Genomic DNA, 19,803 nt, shown 5'->3' on the forward strand with positions numbered 1-19,803 from the left:
TTTTGACTTTTTTTTATTAATTAAATTAAAACTAAAAAATATTTTTAAAAAATTATACGTATAATTTTTATGAAAATTAATTTAGCAGATATTTGATAATTTTAAGAATTTTTTTAACAGATAAATTATGGCAAAAAAAAGAAGAAAAAAAATTGACATATGTAGAAATTTTATAAAATGAAAAATGCAATTTTTTTTTAATAATTTTTTGGAAAAAATCTATTTAAAAAAAAATAAAAAATGGTTAAGTGACTGCTAACTTTAATGTCAAAAATTTCTATAACAAATCAATAATAATAAAAAATGCTTCTAAAAATTTTCACTTGTAATTTTTATTAATTTTCACATGTAGAATTTTTTAATTAAATTTTTTTATAATAATTTAATTGCCATAAAATTCTAAAAAAATTTTTAATGTCTGTCAACTCTAGTGTCATTTAATGTCATATAATTTTTTTAATTTTCTATCCGTGAAATTTTTTCTTTTATAAATTGTTTTTTAATAATTTTTCAATAAAATAAATTACAAAAATTTTCAGATGTCAGCTAATTGAATTTTCATTAATTTTTTTTAATTTTCACCCGTGAAATGTTTTTATTAAATTTTTTTCACAATAATTTTAATGTTGTTATAAAATTATAAAAAAAATTTCTAATGTCTTCTCTTTAAAACATCTGACAGGTTTCTACTTAAAAAATAAAACCTGCGCGCGCAGTTTTTTATTTATCTCTGTCAATACACGTACACGTGTGTACCGGTGAATTATTATTTGTTTACTAATAAGATTTGTATTTTTTTCCAAATGGGATGACAAATATCCAGATGATTATCCTTACCTCCAAAATTAATTGAATAAATTTAATTTATCATCAATATTTATCCTAAACTGTAAAACTAAGTGAAGTCTTACAATTAAATTAGATTAATTGTGTAAAATGGAACTAAGAAGGTAAATTTTATTTTAAATAATATGTTTTGCAATAGATTATTAATAAAAATCACTTTTTTTTTTTTTAATTTATAAACTTTAATTATTTTTAAACCGAAATTTGTAAAATAATCGACTAGGTTATGTTGGTACAAAAAAAAGAAACATTTATCTATTTTTTTTTTTATTTTAATTAAGTATTTTTTTTTTTTAATTGAATTTATAAATATTAAAAATTTACACAAGTTAATTTTTATTTTTTGTAATTATTTATCAAAAAAAAAATCCAAGAATTATCAAACGTTTCTTAAATAAAATAAAATTAAGAAAAAAACTAATAAATAATTTTTTGACAGTTAATTAAGCAATGGACATTAATTTCCAAGGTTTAACAAGAACATCAAGCTTCACAGACTTGTCATCAGCTCGAAAATTAATATTCCAACAAGTGACAGCTTCTGAAGGTCTCGTTAAACACTACAGCTGTGAGCAGATTTTTGACAAGGATTCAAACGTCAGGTTAGTAATTTACCCTCTATAAAACAACATCCTGAATTTATCAGACATCTAACAATTTTTTAGATTTTTACAACAATTAAACTAATACTGAAGTTACCTGACAGCTGTCAAGTTTTTAAATTTTCTAACAAATCAATTAAAATAAAAAAAAAATGCTTTCAAAAATTTCCACTAATAATTTATTGACATTTTTTTATTAAATTTATTTTTAAAAATTTTTAAATGTCGGCTAATTTAATTTTCATTAAAAAAAATTTCACAAGTAGAAATTTAAAGACTATTTTATTTATAATAAAACTTTGAAGAAATATTATATGTCTGTGAGCCGACTTTTCTAATTTTTTTATTTATTAAATTAGAAAAAAAATTTTTTTTTAAATTGCGTTCAAAGTTTTTCTACAAGTGAAATTTTTTTATGAAAATTAAAACATTTAAAAAGTTTTATAAATTTTTTTATCAAAAAAATTATTACAAAAAAATAAAATTCATTTGTAAAATATTTGAAAAACTACACGTGCAATTTTTAAAAAATATTTTTTAGTAGTAATTAAATGATTAAAAAAAAATTAAAAACGTCGGCTAACTTCTGTATCATAATTTTTTTATAATAATAAAGTTAGCCGACATTTTTGATTTTTTTATTTTGCTTAATTTATTAATTTATAAATAAATAATATTTTTAAAAAATTGCACTTATAGTTTTTGAAGTTTTTAACGAATAAAAACATTTTTTTTTTACTTTTTTGTAATAATTCTTTGATAAAAACATAAAAATTTTTAGATGTCGGCTAACTTTATTTCCATAATTTTTTATGATACTAAAAAGTTAGCCGACGTTTTTAATTATTTTATTTTTTTTTAATAATTAAATTAAAACAGATAAATATTTTTTAAAAATTTCACTTACAGTTTTTGAAGTTTTTTACAAGTGGCATTTTTTAAAAAATTTTTTTGTAATAAATTTTTTAATAAAAAAAAATTCTAAAAATTTTCAAATGTCGGCTAACTTAATTTTCATTAATTTTTTTTCTTAATTATTAAATAAAAACTGATAATTTCCAGACAAGTAAAAGTTTCAACGCTAATAACAGCAGCAGGTAAACCTCAGAGCGAAGAGATCTGGACCACAAGCTTCCCACGTGTGTCAAACTATGTAAAAAACCCGAAATCATCTTCCTTGAACAAGCTTCCGATGCAAATAAAAGAAAAGTCAGAACCTTGTCATCTACAGGCACTAAATTTAAGTCTCTTGCAGATATCTCATGATTCACGTCGCGGAACTTCATGCGAAATAAGAAAACATAGACGCAGTCGGTCGAGTTACGACGACCGCCGAAGAGCAGACTCGCCGGTATCTGTCCGAAAACCTGCTTTAGATATGAATGCCTCCAAAGATCCAGAATTAAAAGTTCAAGGTGATTCCAAAAACAAGGAAGCTATCGAGGACTTGAAAAAACTCCGACCTTTAGCCCAAGAGTTCACCGTGAAGGCCGCGAGGTCCAGCAGGTCCGTCAAGCTCTTGTTCTTCGGACTTGTGGCCTTGAGTATCTTAATTATCTCCAGCCTCATCACGGAGATCTACGAGCCGTCGTTCGACTTCAGGAACGCCAGCTTGGAGCTCAGTCGGAAGATCTACGGGCAAGATCTCGCTGTGGTAAAACTGTCTGAGTATTTTCAGGAAAATTCTCTGGACTTTAAAGTCGTCGCTTTGGTTGGAGGCACTGGAGTTGGAAAAACTTACGCAGGGAAGATTATAAAGAAACATTTTCCTCACACTCATAATATTTATGAGTACATTCCCCCGCTAGCTGACGTCATTCCTGAAGCTTATGATATTCTGTCTGCCTTACACTCCAATTTGGTGGTCCTGGAAAATTTGAGGCTTAAAGATCTCCAGGATTTTGTCTACTTTGTCAGGTATTTCTTCGAGCAGAAAAACAGACCGAAGGTTATTATTCTTGCGATGATAAATCCTGAAACTGTGGATAATAATTTGAGGAAGTCGCTTGATTTAGAAATGAGTATCAGGATTATTCAAGAAGCTTTTTCGAAGGTTGATGTTCCAGTTAAGACTGTTGCTTTTCAAGCTTTAGGATCTGAAGCTCTGGAAGCTTGTGTTAGAGAAGAAGCGAAGAAGTTGAATTTTAAGATTAATGATTTTCAAATTGAAGAAATTAAGAAGAGTATCATTTCTTCACAGAGCGGGTGTAAAGGCGCTTATGCTAAAGTTCAACTTTATGTTAAGTGAAATGATTAATTTTTGGATAATTTTTTTATCAAAAAATTATATAGTTTAATTTAATGTAAAAAATTTATTTATCATTTTAAATTAATAATGATGAAGAAAAATAAAATTTTTTTTGGTTAAAAAATTTTTGTCAATCTAATTAAAAATACTAAATAAAATTTAATTGATAATTTTAAATAATCTATATTATAAATAAGCAAAATTTTGTGGCCAGTGTATTTTATATGATAAAATGGGTTTTTATGGTTAAATTTGATATCGTTGGAAAAGTCTTGACCAGGAGTTGTGACTTTTAATAATAGTTTCATATTATTCTCACCAATAGGCAATTTATTAGGATAAGAATTTAGGCTGCATTCGAAAATGCTCTATCTCTAGATACATAATTAAGAAATGACCTTGTATCTTGTGAAATATTGACATTTTTAAAGACATAAGTTCATTCCGATGTTACACTCATTGAGACCTTTCATTTGAGTACCCACATCAATTTTTTATATATTTATATGTATTATATATATGTATACATGAAAAATATAATAAAATGCATGTGAGTATTCAAATAAAAGCTCTTGATGAGTGTAATATTGGGATGAGCTAATATCTTTAAAAATATCAATAATTAAGAAATAACCTTCTATCTTGTGCACGATTGACATTTTTAAAGATATAAGCTCACCCCGACGTTACACTCATCGAGACCTTTCATTTGAGTACTAACATCAATTTTTCATATATTTATATATTTATATATATATATATATATATATATATATATATATATATATATATATATATATATATATATATATGAAAAATATATAAGAATGCATGTGGGTACTCAAATGAAAGCTCTTAATGAGTGTAACATCAGGATGAGCTTATATCTTTAAAAACGTCAATATTTAAGAAAGTACAGTGCAATTTAACAAACTTCTTGTGAACTATTGAAATTTTTATAGATATAAGCTCACCCCGACGTTACACTCATCGAGACCTTTCATTTGAGTACTAACATCAATTTTTCATATATTTATATATTTTTATTTATATATATATATATATATATATATATATATATATATATATATATAAGAATGCATGTAGGTACTCAAATGAAAGCTCTTAATGAGTGTAACATCAGGATGAGCTTATATCTTTAAAAATGTCAATATTTAAGAAATTACAGTGCAATTTAACAAAAGTCATTATTCAATAACGCAAAATTTCATTTATTTATAGTTCACAAGTCACGGCAGTCACATGGTGACTGCAAGGTTGCTAGTTAAATAATTATTTTATCAATTTTTGATAAAATGTAATGAAATTACAATTTAATATAAAAAAATAAAATTAATAATTTAAAAAAAATTATATAATTTTTTTGATAAGATAATAAAGAAAAATAAATTAAATTACCGAGCAATATATCATTTTTATATAAAACACGTAATAAAAATTCACTATAAATAATTAATTACTGTAGACAGGCAACGCGAAGAAAGTAATAATAGTACTTAATAAATAAACTGTATTAATTTTTCGCTTTAATTAAAGACCGCGCATGAAATGAGTTTTTTAAAGCCCATCCAAGTGTAAGTATTAACAAATAATATAATTTAAAAAAAGTATTGAGTTGAAGAATAGTAATGACCATTGTGTTGTACTTTTTTCAGGGTATAGACAAAATTTCACTTTTTATTATTATATGAAGCCAACAACCGGGACGTCCCTTGGAATATTGTTGCGTGTCTACAAGTTTGATACCAACGCTGAAACTCATGAAATTGTAGGAAAGTATATTATTGCGTTACACATTATTATTACGTTCGTTCAGTTATGCAAAATGAAAAAAAAAATATATTTAACCAGAAGAAAGTTACTAGCCACTAAGTATCGCGTCCAAGACGTTGGCAAAAAATAAACAGAGTCCTGGGAGCAAAGCACCGGTGAGATATTTACGAAGATATTAACTGGGACATAAATAATTGGGATTTTTACCGGACACAGCAAGCAGGGATAATTGTCTTAGATAATATTGGGTAATCATACGTATAAATAAAATCTAATAATACTACTATTGATAATAATTTATTTATAAATATGCGTATGTATATATAAATATCATTATAAGTAATTATTTTCATTTAAATATCGTTTAGGCTAAAATTACTTAATATAATGTTTACCTGTTACATGTCTTAAATGATGTAACGGGTACGGACCACGGAATTTAAATTATAGAAATGCCTTTTTTTAGTCACACTCAATTGCTTTCAACTATTTTTTATTACTCGCTATTGTACCTTGTTTATATAAACATTTTTATTATTGTTTCAGTTTTAATATTACTCAATGGACTGTTTAATTGTTGAGCTGGAGAAATGCACGCATTTCCTTTAATTATTTCTGGCTTATGTTATGATTTATGATTTATGATTGAGAAGATTATAAAAGATAATGCAAAAGAAGTTAAGTGAATTATGAATGATAAGCCAGATATCATCTTGTTAACAAAACCGTGTCTTTTAGATTTAAGATATCATCAAGCTGGTCGTTCCTATTTTATTGTACCGGAAAACTTTCACTAAATTTGTCTCTTAATATTTTTTTACTCGGTAAATTCAATTTTATAAAAAGTTTTATGTCTAGTTGTTATGGTTTTTTTTCTTTAATTACTTGAGTCATTTCTTCTTTGAAAAATATTTCGCTTACGTATAAATTACTTTTTTTTTGCAAACATAAATTATTTTATACAAAAAAATTACAATTTTTTAATTATGAATTTATTATTATTTCTTCTTGAAATTTATCTTTTAAATTATTTAAAAATAATAATTAAATTATTAATTATTTTTCTTGGAATTTATTTTAAGAATTGTAATTTAAAAATATTGTAATTTTTTGAAAAAAATATTGTTGTTTAAAAAATACGCTTTTAATTTTACAATACTTTAATTTTTATAGAAATTTTTATAGACTAAATTTTAAAAAATTTTGTAATTTTCATATACATATCTTCTTTGAAAAATTTTTTGCTTACGTATAAATTACTTTTTTTTTACAAACATAAATTATTTTATGTAAAAAAATTACAATTTTTTAATTATTTGTCATTATTTCTTCTTGAAATTTATTGCTAAAATTATTTAAAAATAAAATTCTAATAATAATCAAATTGTTAATTATTTTTCTAGGAATTTATTTTAAGATAATTGTAATTTTGTGAAAAAAATATCATTGCTTAAAAAATACGTTGTTAATTTTACAATACTTGAATTTAAAGAAAAGAAGAAATAAAACTTTTGTAGAGAAAAAATTAATAGAAATTTTTACAGACTAAATTTGAAAAAAATTTTGTAATTTTCATATACATTTCTTCATTGAAAAATTTTTCGCTTACGTATAAATTACTTTTTTTTTACAAACATAAATTATTTTATACAAAAAAATTACAATTTTTTAACTATGAATTTATGTCATTATTTCTTCTTGAAATTAATCGTCTAAAATAATTTAAAAATAAAATTCTAATAATAATTGAATTATTAATTATTTTCCTTAAAATTTTTTTTAAGATAATTGTAATTTTGTGAAAAAGATATCATTGCTTAAAAAATACGTTGTTAATTTTACAATATTTTAATTGTAAGAAAAGAAGAAATAAAAATTTTATATAGACAAAATTTATAGAAGTTTTTAGACTAAATTTTAAAAAATTTTATCACTTTTATATATATTTCTTTTAAAAATTTTAATTGATTTAGTATAGAGAAAATTTATAATAATTAAATTCTAAAAAATTTTATAATTTTTATATGAATTTCTTCTTTTAAAAATTCAATAAAAAAAAATTTTATAATATTCATATCTATTTCTTCTTTTAATAATTTAATTAAAAATTTCTATAAAGGCTAAATTATAAAAAATTTTATATGTATTTCTTCTTTTAAAAATTTTAATAAAAAAAATTTTATAACATTCATATTCATTTCTTCTTTTAATAATTAAATTAATATTCCCAAAATTTTAAAACAACTTAAAGATAATAAAATTGAAATTTGACCCATGTATTACTATTACAATTGATAATCAACTTATGTTATTCTTGTAAATTAAATTAAAAATTTCTTGGAAATAAAGTAAACTATACACATGTATCTGTAAAACAGTAGTCGCTAATAACATTATGTAGTTGATCCGACTTTAAATAAATTAAAACAAAAAAAAATAATTTAATTAAAAATTTTTATAAAAACTAAATTTTATAATTTTTTATAAATATTTCTTCTTTTAAAAATTTAAATAAAAATTAAATTTTATAATTTTTCATACATATTTCTTCTTTTAAAAATTTAATTAAAAATTTTTATTGATTTAGTAACAAGTAATTTTTTTTTTCAAGGAAGTATAATGTAATAATTTATCTAATAAAATAATGTCTTTCATCATAAAATAGTTGATTAATATCCTTTTTTTAATAACAGATCAAAAGACCGAATAAAAAAATGGCAATAACATAGACAAAGATGAGTGTTAGTCCGAGTGTTGGGCGATTAAATAAATCTCGGTAGCAGACCATGACGTTGGGACAAAACTGATAGCCTCAGGTGGTACCCGAGAGCTTGGAGAAAGAGAGGAGCTCGTCAAAATTATAAAAGAGTGATCAAGCCTTGGCGAAGGGGCAGTTGCTTACAAGTTTGCCGCAAAGCAACAGCGTTTGGGGTACGTGTTTTTAAAATTATTATACTTTTATAATACTAATTAGAATAAGTGATTAATTTTTGTGAAGCTAACTTTCAGTTATAAATAAAAAATTAAAACAAGTGTGTGACAGATTATTTCACTGCATTTTTAAATTAAAAGTGGCATTTTAAAATAATAAAACTTTATTTAATTAACTAATCTTGAAATTATTTTATTGCATGCAGTGAGATAATTTAAACCGTAATAATAATTACCGTAAATGTAATTTCATAATATATAATTATTCTAACACATAATATTATACAACTAATTTTTTAATAAATTCAAGTTGTTCTTTGTTCATTTCTCCGCGGAGCAATAATGCTGATAAAAAATTAAATTAAATTTTTTATTAAAAAAAAATTTAATTTAATTAAATTTTTTAATAAAAAAAATTTACCTTATATTAATTAAGTTAGATAATTAATTTCTTCTACAGTTTTAACTTTCCACGCGGAAAACATTTATCGAAGCGATTCCATTTCTTCTTAACGTTTAATTTTTTACTTAGCAATCATAGACCATATATATCAATCATTTTTTCTATATATATTATTGTAAAAAAAAAAAAAAAAAATTATAGATGATTACTAATAACATACGTCAATACTATTCTAAGGAGAGCGCATTACAATTCAAATTCGTTAATGCGTGTCGGGGTCAAGTTACCCTCAACTGTCCTGCTCATCAGTTAAATATTAATACACTTTACTTATATTCCGCATTTATCAGGTGTCATCTTAAAACTTGAGCCCTCTTGAATACAAATTGCTGACGAATAATGCAATATAAGCATTACCAGTTGAACTTGATGGTTTCATCATTTTATTCATTTATTTATTTGTCAAGGATAGTTTTTCTAATTAACATTCATTCTGGACTAGTAAAAGGCCGCTGGAGATAGTTTTTTTGGCATTCAAATTTCATCCCAAGGATAACCAGAATTTATTTTTTTTTTTATTTTTTAAACTTGTTTATTCTTTCAAGAATTTAGTTTTCTTCTTTTCTTTGTTTTTTTTTTTTAATTGCCTGAAAATTTAACTTCCTATTATAATTTAACAATTAACAACAAATAATAATCAATTATTTACAATAAAAATTTATAAACTTACGAGCATTGTTCAACAATAATAATAAATTTTATAAAAAATTATAAATTATAAATTCCGTTCAAAATTTTAAATATTTTCTAGTTAAAGAAATTCTATAAAAATTTCTTCTAAATTATAAAATCCGTCAAAAATTTTTTAGTTAAATAAATTTTATAGAAAATTATAAATTTCGTCTAAAATTTTAAATATTTTCTATTAAATAAATTAAAAAAAAAATTCTTCTGAATTATAAATTCTGTTTAAAATTTTGAATATCTTCTATTAAATAAATTTTATAAAGAATTTATTCTGAATTATAAATTCTGTTTAAAATTTTGAATATCTTCTATTAAATAAATTTTATAAAGAATTTATTCTGAATAATAAATTCTGTCTAAAATTTTAAATATCTTCTATTAAATAAATTTTATAAAAAATTATAAATTATAAATTCCGTCAAAAATTTTAAATATCTTCTATTAAATAAATTTTATAAAAAATTTATCTAAATTATAAATTTTGGGTAAAATTTTAAATGTTTTCTATTAAATAAATTTTATAAAGTAAATAAAATAAAATAAAATAAAGAATTTCTTCTGAATTATAAATTCTGTCAAAAATTTTGAATATTTTCTAGTTAAATAAATTTTATAAAAAATTTATCTAAATTATAAATTCCGTTCAAAATTTTGAATATCTTCTATTAAATAAATTTGATAAAAAATTATAAATTCCGTCCAAAATTATAAGTATCTAATTAAATAAATTATATATCAACTTTTTAATTATTAAAAAATTATTAAGCTATCAAAAAGAGTCTTTAATGAATAATAAATCAACCCGGAAGAAAAGGTAAATATAATCTATATAAAACAAGTGTGATTAGCTGAAATAAGTTATTAACAACTATCTAATTTCAGTAAAAAAATAGTTATTACAGTAATATCAATAGTTTATATCTCTTCTCTCGTAAGAGATAAAGCGACCAAAGGAAACCAAAGGCCCAGTGACTCAGAGAAGAAAGATGGGTGAACAACCCATACTTTATATCCAACACTCGACATATAAATGTTATATAACTGGAGAAAGTTATTACGAAAGAGCTAATACGAGTTAAACCGTTTATTTCTTCCACATCTCCATCTCTACCTCCATGCAACATAACATTACTCTGGAGCGAGATATTACGCGTACATTATATTATCCATTACATGTTATATCATTCAATCCTGTAAATATTACGTTAGATTATTACAAGTTATTATTTTTTAATTTCTTTCAAGGTTTTTCTTTCTTCGCGGACGTAATTTGATGTAATGATATTTTATATGTAACACTTTTTGTTTTCAATCTGTAATAGTTTAGTTTAATTTAGTTTATTAACAATTATGCCAAGGCTAATGCCGAATAGCAAAGAGAAAATATACATAATAATTTTTTACATTATTTTGCAGTTTACTACATACATTTAGAGGGTTTTATATAAGAATATTTTAAGGATAGATAATATTGAATCGATATAAAATTATGAATGAATATAAAATTGAATTTATAAAGAACTAGCTGACCCGGTAAACTTTGTATCACCTACAATATATTTTGTTACACCTTTCGATCAGCGATTATCAATCTTTAAACTCTAATATACTTCGATAAAGAATAAATACTGGCTGTATGAAGTACAGTTAGAATTTTATCAAGTTATTAAATGAAACTCGCTTCTTCTTATCGTCTGAAAATCAAGATCCCAAAAAATCAACACTGAATTTATAAAATTTTTTTTTTGTCCACACAGAAAAAAGTAAACTGTAATTTAAAGTTTTTTCATGCCTACTGGTCAAGTGACTAGTGAACCTTATTCAAGCCAAGCGATGGACATTCCATCTGCACTATTGGAGATCCAGGTTCGATTCCTGGCTTGGTAACCTACTCCATTTATTTTTTCAAAGTTTATCTTTGCTCTCATGTAGTTTCTTTCATTTGTTTAACATCTTTACAACTCGAACAGATACCACAAAACTTCCAGCTTTACTAGTATTCAAGTTCGATGGACCCCATAGAACTAATGCAAAGAGAGAATGTCTCTCGACCAATAGTGCAGATGGAATGTCCATCGCTTGGCTTGAATAAGGTTCACTAGTCACTTGACCAGTAGCCATGAAAAAACTTTAATTTATAGATACATAATGGGTCATGAAGAAAAAAAAATTAGGAAAACGGTTGACCCTAAAGGCCATCCCTGAAACTTCCCGCTAATTCCGTTAATACCTGGCCGCTTTTTTGAGCTCTTCGAGCTCAAAAGTACAATCTGTGTGTTGTTTTAAGCTCTCCGAGCTCAAAAAGATACCTTTTCTATGCTTTTGAGCTCTTTGAGCTCAAAAGTCTGATAGAAGTTTCATAGAACACTATTTTTTGAATGTTCATACCGCAATAACTTTTGAATGAATGAACCGATTTTTACGTGGTTGGCGGCATTCTACGTAGTTTTTTAAGCCTCATAAAGAATTTCTAAGTTTCAATCGGTCAAACTAGAAATTTCGGAGTAACTCTGAAAAAACTCTTTTTCGGTTTTCTTTCGTTCACGATATCTCTCGAACGAATCAACTGATTTTGACCGGATTGGCGGCGATCGATGTGGTTTTTCAAGTTTGAAAGTTGATTAGTTTTTGGAATCGATCGGTTGAGCCGTTTAAAAGTTATCCCAAAAAAACCACTTCAGAAAAATTTTTTTTTCCTACTTTTTTTTAGATTTCTCCAAATTTCTCCAAATCTATCGGTCCGAATCTAATCGGTTCAAATTAAGAGGAAATCTAAGTTTGGCGAAGTCCTTTCGAATGGCATCAACCGCGATGAAATCGGTTCAACCGTTCAAAAGTTATAAGAAGTTTACATACTTACACACATACACACATACATACAGACATAGTGACACCCTCGCGGGAATAGTCAGGAAAGCTTCCTAAGACCTCAAAACGTCGAGATCTGATGAAAACTCGATTTTCGAAAAACGGGGTAAAACCAATAACTTCCCGATTTTTGAAAATTTTCAATTTTCTTAGCGGGAAGTTAATAGTTGTAAACTGTAATATTCACTCGGATTCCGACATCGGGGTGGCCAAAATATAAATATTACAGAACTTAATGTAGAAAGTATAAAAGCCACAATTTATAATTTAATATCCAAAATAAGTAATTAGTAGCCGTCACTATAGTAAATAACGACACTTTCATCTTTAAAAATTACAGTTTCAAACAGTAAAAATTTCCATTTCAATATATAGTCGATATTATGAGGAGAAAGGGAACTCAGATGAAAGAGAAGGGGGTCTCACTCTGGGAGAATTTAACGTTTGAAACAGTAAAAATTATACTTTTAAAATATACATTTTATCAGTCCGAACAAGTCAATAATTACAGTTTGATTTTTAGCGTTGCATTTAAAATTTACCATTTTACTTTGTAAATATTGACGTTGCTTGTATTAGAAATTTACTAACTTTATTTTATACTTTTTACATATCATAAGATCATTTTTTAGGTACGAAATGATAAATATCAAAGTCTGAATTCTTAATTATTATACTTTAACATTTTAGACATTTACATAGCGAATATTACTGTTTGAAATAGTATTTTCTTCCATGTAAAGAGTAAATTGTAACGTTTAAATGGTAAATATTATAAAGTGAATAGTAAAATCACGATTTTACTGTTTGAAATGGTAATTTTTAGCAGTTGATCACTACTTATTATAAATCGACTGTTATTTATTACAGTTTAATTTTTTCCGTGCATATATACAGAATATAGACGATTAACAATTTTAGATCTGTCGATTTCCTTAGCTGAACTTACGGGTTTTTCAAAAATTTTATTCTTTTGAAAACATTCCTGAATGATAGCGAACAAAACAAAAAAACAATTTTAAATATTGGTCCAGCCGTTTTTGAGTTTTAGCGAGACTAACGCACAGCTATTCATTTTTTTTTTATTTTTTTAGCTGAACTTTCGGGTTTTTCAAAAATTTTTATATCTCTAAACCATTCCTGAACTATAGCGAACAAAACAAAAAAAATTTTGAAAATCGGTCCAGCCGTTTTTGAGTTTTAACGAGACTAACGCACAGCAATTTATTTTTATATATATATATATATAGATTAACTAACAAATTTAAGTCTTTAAGATAACGGTAAAAACAAAAAAAAATTTTAATTATATTATAAAGAAGCTATATCGTGTAAGTTTACTAAGAATTTGAAGACTAACAATAAAAATAAGAGAATTTACTTACAGCTTAGGATCAAACATCAAGATTAAATAAATAATCAAACATCTTATTTTTGAAAACTTTCAAACTAAACGAATTTATAATATCTTCTGCACGGAAAAAAAAAAAAAAAAAAAAACTTGAAAAATTACATTATAAATAGTAATCCTTGTTTAAAAATATTGATTGAAAAGAATTAAAAATGATGAAATTCGAATTCTTTTCAATAATTTCAATTCTTTTATTTGTATATACAAAAATTTATTAATATTTAATAAATTAATATCAGACTTATTAAATACAAACAAATCAATTTTAATACTAAGAAATATTTGTTTAATACTAAAAAGTGGTCTCTAAAAAATGATTTGTTTAATATTAACAAATATTTTTTTATATACAAATAAATCCTTCTATCAGTGCATATTCTTCTTGCTTTAAATTAAAGATGAAGCGTATTGCTGAATTCAGAGAGTAATAATAGAGTCTAGAGAGTAATAGAGTAATTTATAATATATATTATATAAATTTTTTTTTTTATATGGATATTTATAATTAGACACTTATCAGAAAGGATAAAAAAAAATTTCGAGGTCACATTGACCCAGGGAAAGTGAAAGTGAGCAGTTGGTCTGGCGACGTTGACCTACATCACTTTCTTTGTTTCCTTGACATAACATGTAACATATAATATCACACACTTACATCTGTTGATGCTCTAATTCCTTTGTTTGTATTTCAGTTTTCTAGATTTCATTAAATCTCGTTTATTTCTTGATTAACAATGGGTTTCGGAGAAGGTACCAAATGGGTTACTGAGCCAGACACCTACGTTTGTAAGCTGACTAAAGAAACTCAAGAAGTCGCCAAGGAGGAACTGAGGGAAGATGAGTCGAGACGTAACACTGCTTTGGAACAAATGCGTGATTATATTATGCGGAATGAGCGCATTGAAAATTGCCGTCTTGGTGAGTTTGTACACAGAAAAAAAATTAATTTTAATCAAGAGCAAAATTCTTGAATCAAATAAATGACATCAAAGTTGACAATTTTTTAATTTTATTTAATAAAAAAATTTCTTCTAAAAAATGATTTTTAAAAAATTGCCTTTTTTATTTTTTACAATTTTTTTTGCATTAATTTATTTCTTAAAAAAATTCTAAACATGATTAAATATCTGCTACTTTAATTTTTATGTCAAATAAAATTTACTTAAGCCAAGAAAAATTTCTCAGTTTAAGAATTTTTCTGCTCAAATCAAAAAAATTAAATTCTTCAAAATTATTTACTTGATTCAAGTTAATTTTTTCTTCTGTGTAATACTTAACTTAAAAAAATTATCAATGTTTATTTATTTATTTGAAAAGAAACGCCCTCGACAATTTACAGAAATATATTATATTTTCATGAGTAGAATGTTTAGTTAATATTTATATACAATAAATAACATCTGTAAAGAGAAGATAGATTTAAGAGATTTGAGAGAAGAGAACAACAAAATAAAATTTTTAATAATTGATAATTGATAATTTATAATCAATATTTGCACACCTGGAATGTTATTTTAGAATTACCCTTTTTGCTTTACTTTTTTTCTTATCTGCTGGTCCTCCAATATTTTTCATTAATTTCTTCTTTACACTGTTATTAATTTCTATGATCCTAAAATTAGCAGACATTTAAAAATTTTTTATTTTTTCAATTAATAAAAATTATAAGTAAAAAAATATTTTTAAAAAATTGGACTTAAAATTTTTCAAATTTTCGGATCCATGATTAATTCCAATGATTTAATAAAAATCCAGATTATACTGAATGAAAAAAAAATTTAGATAGTAGCTAGTATAATCCAGATTACAATAAGTATAATCCAGATATCACGCAGTATAATCTGGATTTTTTTAGCTACAATCTGAAATTTTTTTCACCACAGATATTACTGAGTATAATCTGGGATTATATTTAGTGTCATCTTGTTCTTTCCGTGCACTTGACAATTTTTTAATTTTATTTAACAAAAAGATTTTTTCGAAAAATTATTTTTAAAAAATTGCATTTTTTATTTTTTTAAATTTCTAAATGTCACTTTTTTTTCTTATTTTTTTTTGCCATAATTTATTTGTTATAAAATTTTTAAAATAATCAAATATGTGCTACATTAATTTTCTACTTGTCAAATTTTTTCATTAATAAAAAAATTATAAAAATTTTCAGATGCTCAATTTCTTCTTAGATTTTTGAGAGTTAAAAAATTCAGCGTACCAATGTCTCAGGAAGCTGTCGAAAGATATTTGTTACTGAGACAAGTTTATCATCCAGCTTTTAATAACTTGGATATCAATGAGCCCAATATGGATGAGTTGCTATCACTTGGGTAAGTTTTTAGTTTATATTTCTTCTTATACATGTAAATAATTATGTTTATTTCACTTTTAAGGTACATTTTTGCTGCACCAGGCCGTGATGCAAATGGCCGACGGGTTATTATTAACAGACCTGGTAAATTGATTATATAAATTTTTTAAAAATATTTTTACCTAAATGATTTTTTTTTCTAGGAGTTTTTGATCCATACAAATATACCAACGTTGACATGTGCAAAATCCACGGAATTGCTTATGAAACATTAATGGAGGACGAAGAAAATCAAGTGCGCGGATTTTCGCACTTCGCAGATGGGGCTGGAGTTGGATTTCCGCATATTACTTTGTTTACACCACGTGAAGCTGTTCGCATTGTTAAGAATGGCGAAGTAAGTATCACTTTTAATGGCACTAGAAGTTTTTTTTATAATTTAACAACAAATCAATTACAATAAAAAAAATTCCAAATGTGAAAATTAAAATAAATTATTAGTGGAAATTTTTTAAAACATTTTTTTATTATAATTGATTTGTTGCAAAAATTAAAAAAATTGACAGTTCTCAGCTAACTTCAGTATCATCATCTATATTATTAAGAAAATAAGAAGAATTTTATGTCCAGGATAGTCATATGATAAAATCGGTTGATTTAGTGAAATTTAGTGTCATTGCAAAGGTCTTTCAAGATTTCATATCATTTTCAACGATAGTCAATTTATTATGATAAGTATTTAGGCTGCATTGGAAAATGCTCTATCTCTAGATATATAATTAAGAAATGACCTTGTATCTTGTGAACTATTGACATTTTTAAAGATATAAGCTCATCTCAATGTTACACTCATCAAGACCTTTCATTTGAGTACCCACATCAATTTTTCATATATTTATATATATTGTATATATGTATATATGAAAAATATATCAAAAATGCATGTGGGTACTCAAATAAAAGCTATTGATGAGTGTAACATCGGGATGAGCTTATATCTTTAAAAATGTCAATAATTAAGAACTGACTTTGTATCTTGTGAACTATTGACATTTTTAAAGATATAAGCTCATCTCGATGTTACACTCATCAAGACCTTTCATTTGAGTACCCACACCAATTTTTCATATATTTTGTATATTTATATATATTATATATATATGTATATATGAAAAATATATCAAAAATGCAAGTTGGTACCCAAATGAAAAATCTTGATGAGTGTAACATCGGGATGAGCTCATATCTTTAAGAACGTCAATAGTTAAGAAAGTGCGGTGCAATTTAACAAATGTCTTGCGAACTATTGAAAATTTTAAAGATATAAGCTCACCCCGATATTACACTCATTGAGACCTTTCATTTGAGTACTCACACCAATTTTTCATATATTTTATATATATATATATATATATATAATATATATATATATATATATATATATATATATATATATATATATATATATATATATATATATATATGAAAAATATATGAAAAATGCAAGTGGGTACTCAAATGAAAGCTCTTGATGAGTTTGACATCAGGATGAGCTTATATCTTTAAAAACATCAATATTCAAGAAAGTGGGGTGCAATTTAACAAATGTCTTGTAAACTATTGAAATTTTTGAAGATATAAGCTCATCCCGACATTACACTCATTGAGACCTTTCATTTGAGTACCCACATCAATTTTTCATATAATTATATAAATTATATATATATATATATATATATATATCAAAATGCACGTGGGTACTCAAATAAAAGCTCTTGATGAGTGTAACATCAGGATGAGCTTATATCTTTAAAAACATCAATATTTAAGAAAGTACAGTGCAATTTAACAAAAGTCATTATTTAATAACGCAAAATTTTATTTATTTATAGTTCACAAGTCACGGCAGTCACATAGTGACTGCAAGGTTGCTAGTTTTCATTATTTAATTTAGTAGTAAAATAAATAAACTTAATTACAAATACATTGATAAATTAAAACCATTCAGTATTATGTAAATAAAGAGATGTCAGATCTTTCTTTTTTGTTTGTTACGTTGTTGGTTAATCAACTCACCAAGGACACTCACATAATATATGAATATGTTACACGATAAATTAATAAAAAATATAAAAACCGGTTCCAATATCCGGGCTCGAGATTCGGTGATAAAATTTTGGTTTGTTAGGAAACGGAATTTATTAGTTAGATATTTAGAGGTTCGCCAAATATAAAAAGTGAAAGTCGATGAAGTAATTTTACTTTTATGTAATTTTAATTAATCTTTTATTTTATTTTATTGCAGCGCACCATTCCAATGAGGCATAAAGAGGTCGTCGGGATAAACGTCCCGAAAAAACTGCAGTACGTTCTAGATTTCGGGATGTCCTTGGTATCCGAGAAGATAAAGAAGCGCGTTACTTTGTATGAAAATTTGGAAGAAGCTATTGCCAAGGGAATGGACACCAGCATGTTGCCGAAAGAGTATGGCGGTAAAATGCCCATGAAAGAGATGATTGGTAAGCGTTTTATTTCATTAGGTTGAGTAATTATAATTACTCTGACAGAAAATTCTGTTGAAATATTTTGGTTTGAATAAATTTATTTGATAATTTATCTGTTTTATCTTGATAGAACTATGGAGAAAGGAAGTAATAGAAGCACGACCAATTCTATTGAGAAATGACAAAATGAAAGTACGCATTAATATGTATTCGGAAAAAGCACGCGAAGGAGCTGTTTCGGCTTTAAAACAGGGCTTGGGCTGCGGAGACTTGAATTCCGGTGACTCAACGATACACGGGCTCAGTGGATCTTTCAGAAAATTAGAAGTTGATTGATTTATTTATTAGTTTTTTTATTTAAATTAAGTTATTTTTATTTCAATTTGGTATACTTTTAATTTAGAAATTTTTTTTCTCTTCGTGAAGAAGTAGGTTTCAAAGTTTCTCAAATTATTTTAAATAAGGTGATGTTTAGTTTTAGTCTATAAATATTTCATTTATTTTATTAAATAATTAAAAAATAAAATTAATATTTGCCGACATTTTTTATTTTTTTAACAATTAAGTTTCAAGTGAAAAATTGCACTTGTAACTTTTCAAATCTACAAGTGAGAATTTTTCTTGTAATTTTTTTCAATAAAAAAAATTATTAAAATTTTCAAATGTCGGCTAATTTAATTTTCATAAAAAAATTTACTAGTTTTGAAAAAACTTGCACAAGATTTTTTTTTGAAATCTCACTAGTAATTATTTGCCGAATTTGTAATTTTTAATTATAAAAATAAAATAAAATTAATTACAAATTTATTTACATTAAATTTATTTACTATTTCGACTTCTGAAGACTCGGACCACCGCCAGTTTGGGGGCGTTCATAAATTACGTGAGGCATTTTTGAGAATTTTTTGACCCTCCCCTTGATGAGATTTCGTAAGATTTTCCCAAACTCTCTCCCCCCTCCCCTAATCTCACGCGAGATTCTTCAAAATTTATGTTTTGGCTGTAAGGTAAAAGCCCCAATAGATGATCATGTACCAGTATATGATCACTCCATGTATTTGTATACCTATATTTGTGAATATAGATATACTGGTACGTGATCATCTATTGGGGCTTTTACCTTAAACGTGTTGGATTATTGAGA

The 19,803-nt window shown here is 25.0% G+C and overlaps 2 protein-coding genes and 1 long non-coding RNA gene across 3 annotated transcripts; all 3 read left to right on the top strand.

Moving 5' to 3' along the window:
• The first annotated feature begins 713 nt into the window (after nt 1-713).
• LOC123267186 lies at nt 714-3,720 on the top strand. Its single transcript, XM_044731728.1, has 3 exons — nt 714-950; nt 1,286-1,448; nt 2,511-3,720. The coding sequence occupies exons 2-3, from the start codon at nt 1,297-1,299 to the stop codon at nt 3,694-3,696; spliced, it is 1,338 nt and encodes a 445-aa protein (XP_044587663.1). The 5' UTR covers nt 714-950; nt 1,286-1,296; the 3' UTR covers nt 3,697-3,720.
• A 1,380-nt stretch (nt 3,721-5,100) lies between these two features.
• LOC123267102 lies at nt 5,101-6,231 on the top strand. The gene is made up of 3 exons (XR_006509965.1): nt 5,101-5,291; nt 5,373-5,645; nt 6,037-6,231. It is a non-coding gene; the product is annotated as an uncharacterized LOC123267102 (long non-coding RNA).
• A 2,038-nt stretch (nt 6,232-8,269) lies between these two features.
• LOC123267101 (alpha-tocopherol transfer protein-like) lies at nt 8,270-19,038 on the top strand. The gene is made up of 7 exons (XM_044731606.1): nt 8,270-8,421; nt 14,543-14,768; nt 16,015-16,174; nt 16,238-16,299; nt 16,359-16,552; nt 18,461-18,674; nt 18,790-19,038. The coding sequence occupies exons 2-7, from the start codon at nt 14,585-14,587 to the stop codon at nt 18,993-18,995; spliced, it is 1,020 nt and encodes a 339-aa protein (XP_044587541.1). The 5' UTR covers nt 8,270-8,421; nt 14,543-14,584; the 3' UTR covers nt 18,996-19,038.
• Nucleotides 19,039-19,803: the final 765 nt, after the last annotated feature.

Source organism: Cotesia glomerata, linkage group LG6 (genome assembly GCF_020080835.1).
Source record: "Cotesia glomerata isolate CgM1 linkage group LG6, MPM_Cglom_v2.3, whole genome shotgun sequence".
Classification (NCBI taxonomy): domain Eukaryota; kingdom Metazoa; phylum Arthropoda; class Insecta; order Hymenoptera; family Braconidae; genus Cotesia; species Cotesia glomerata.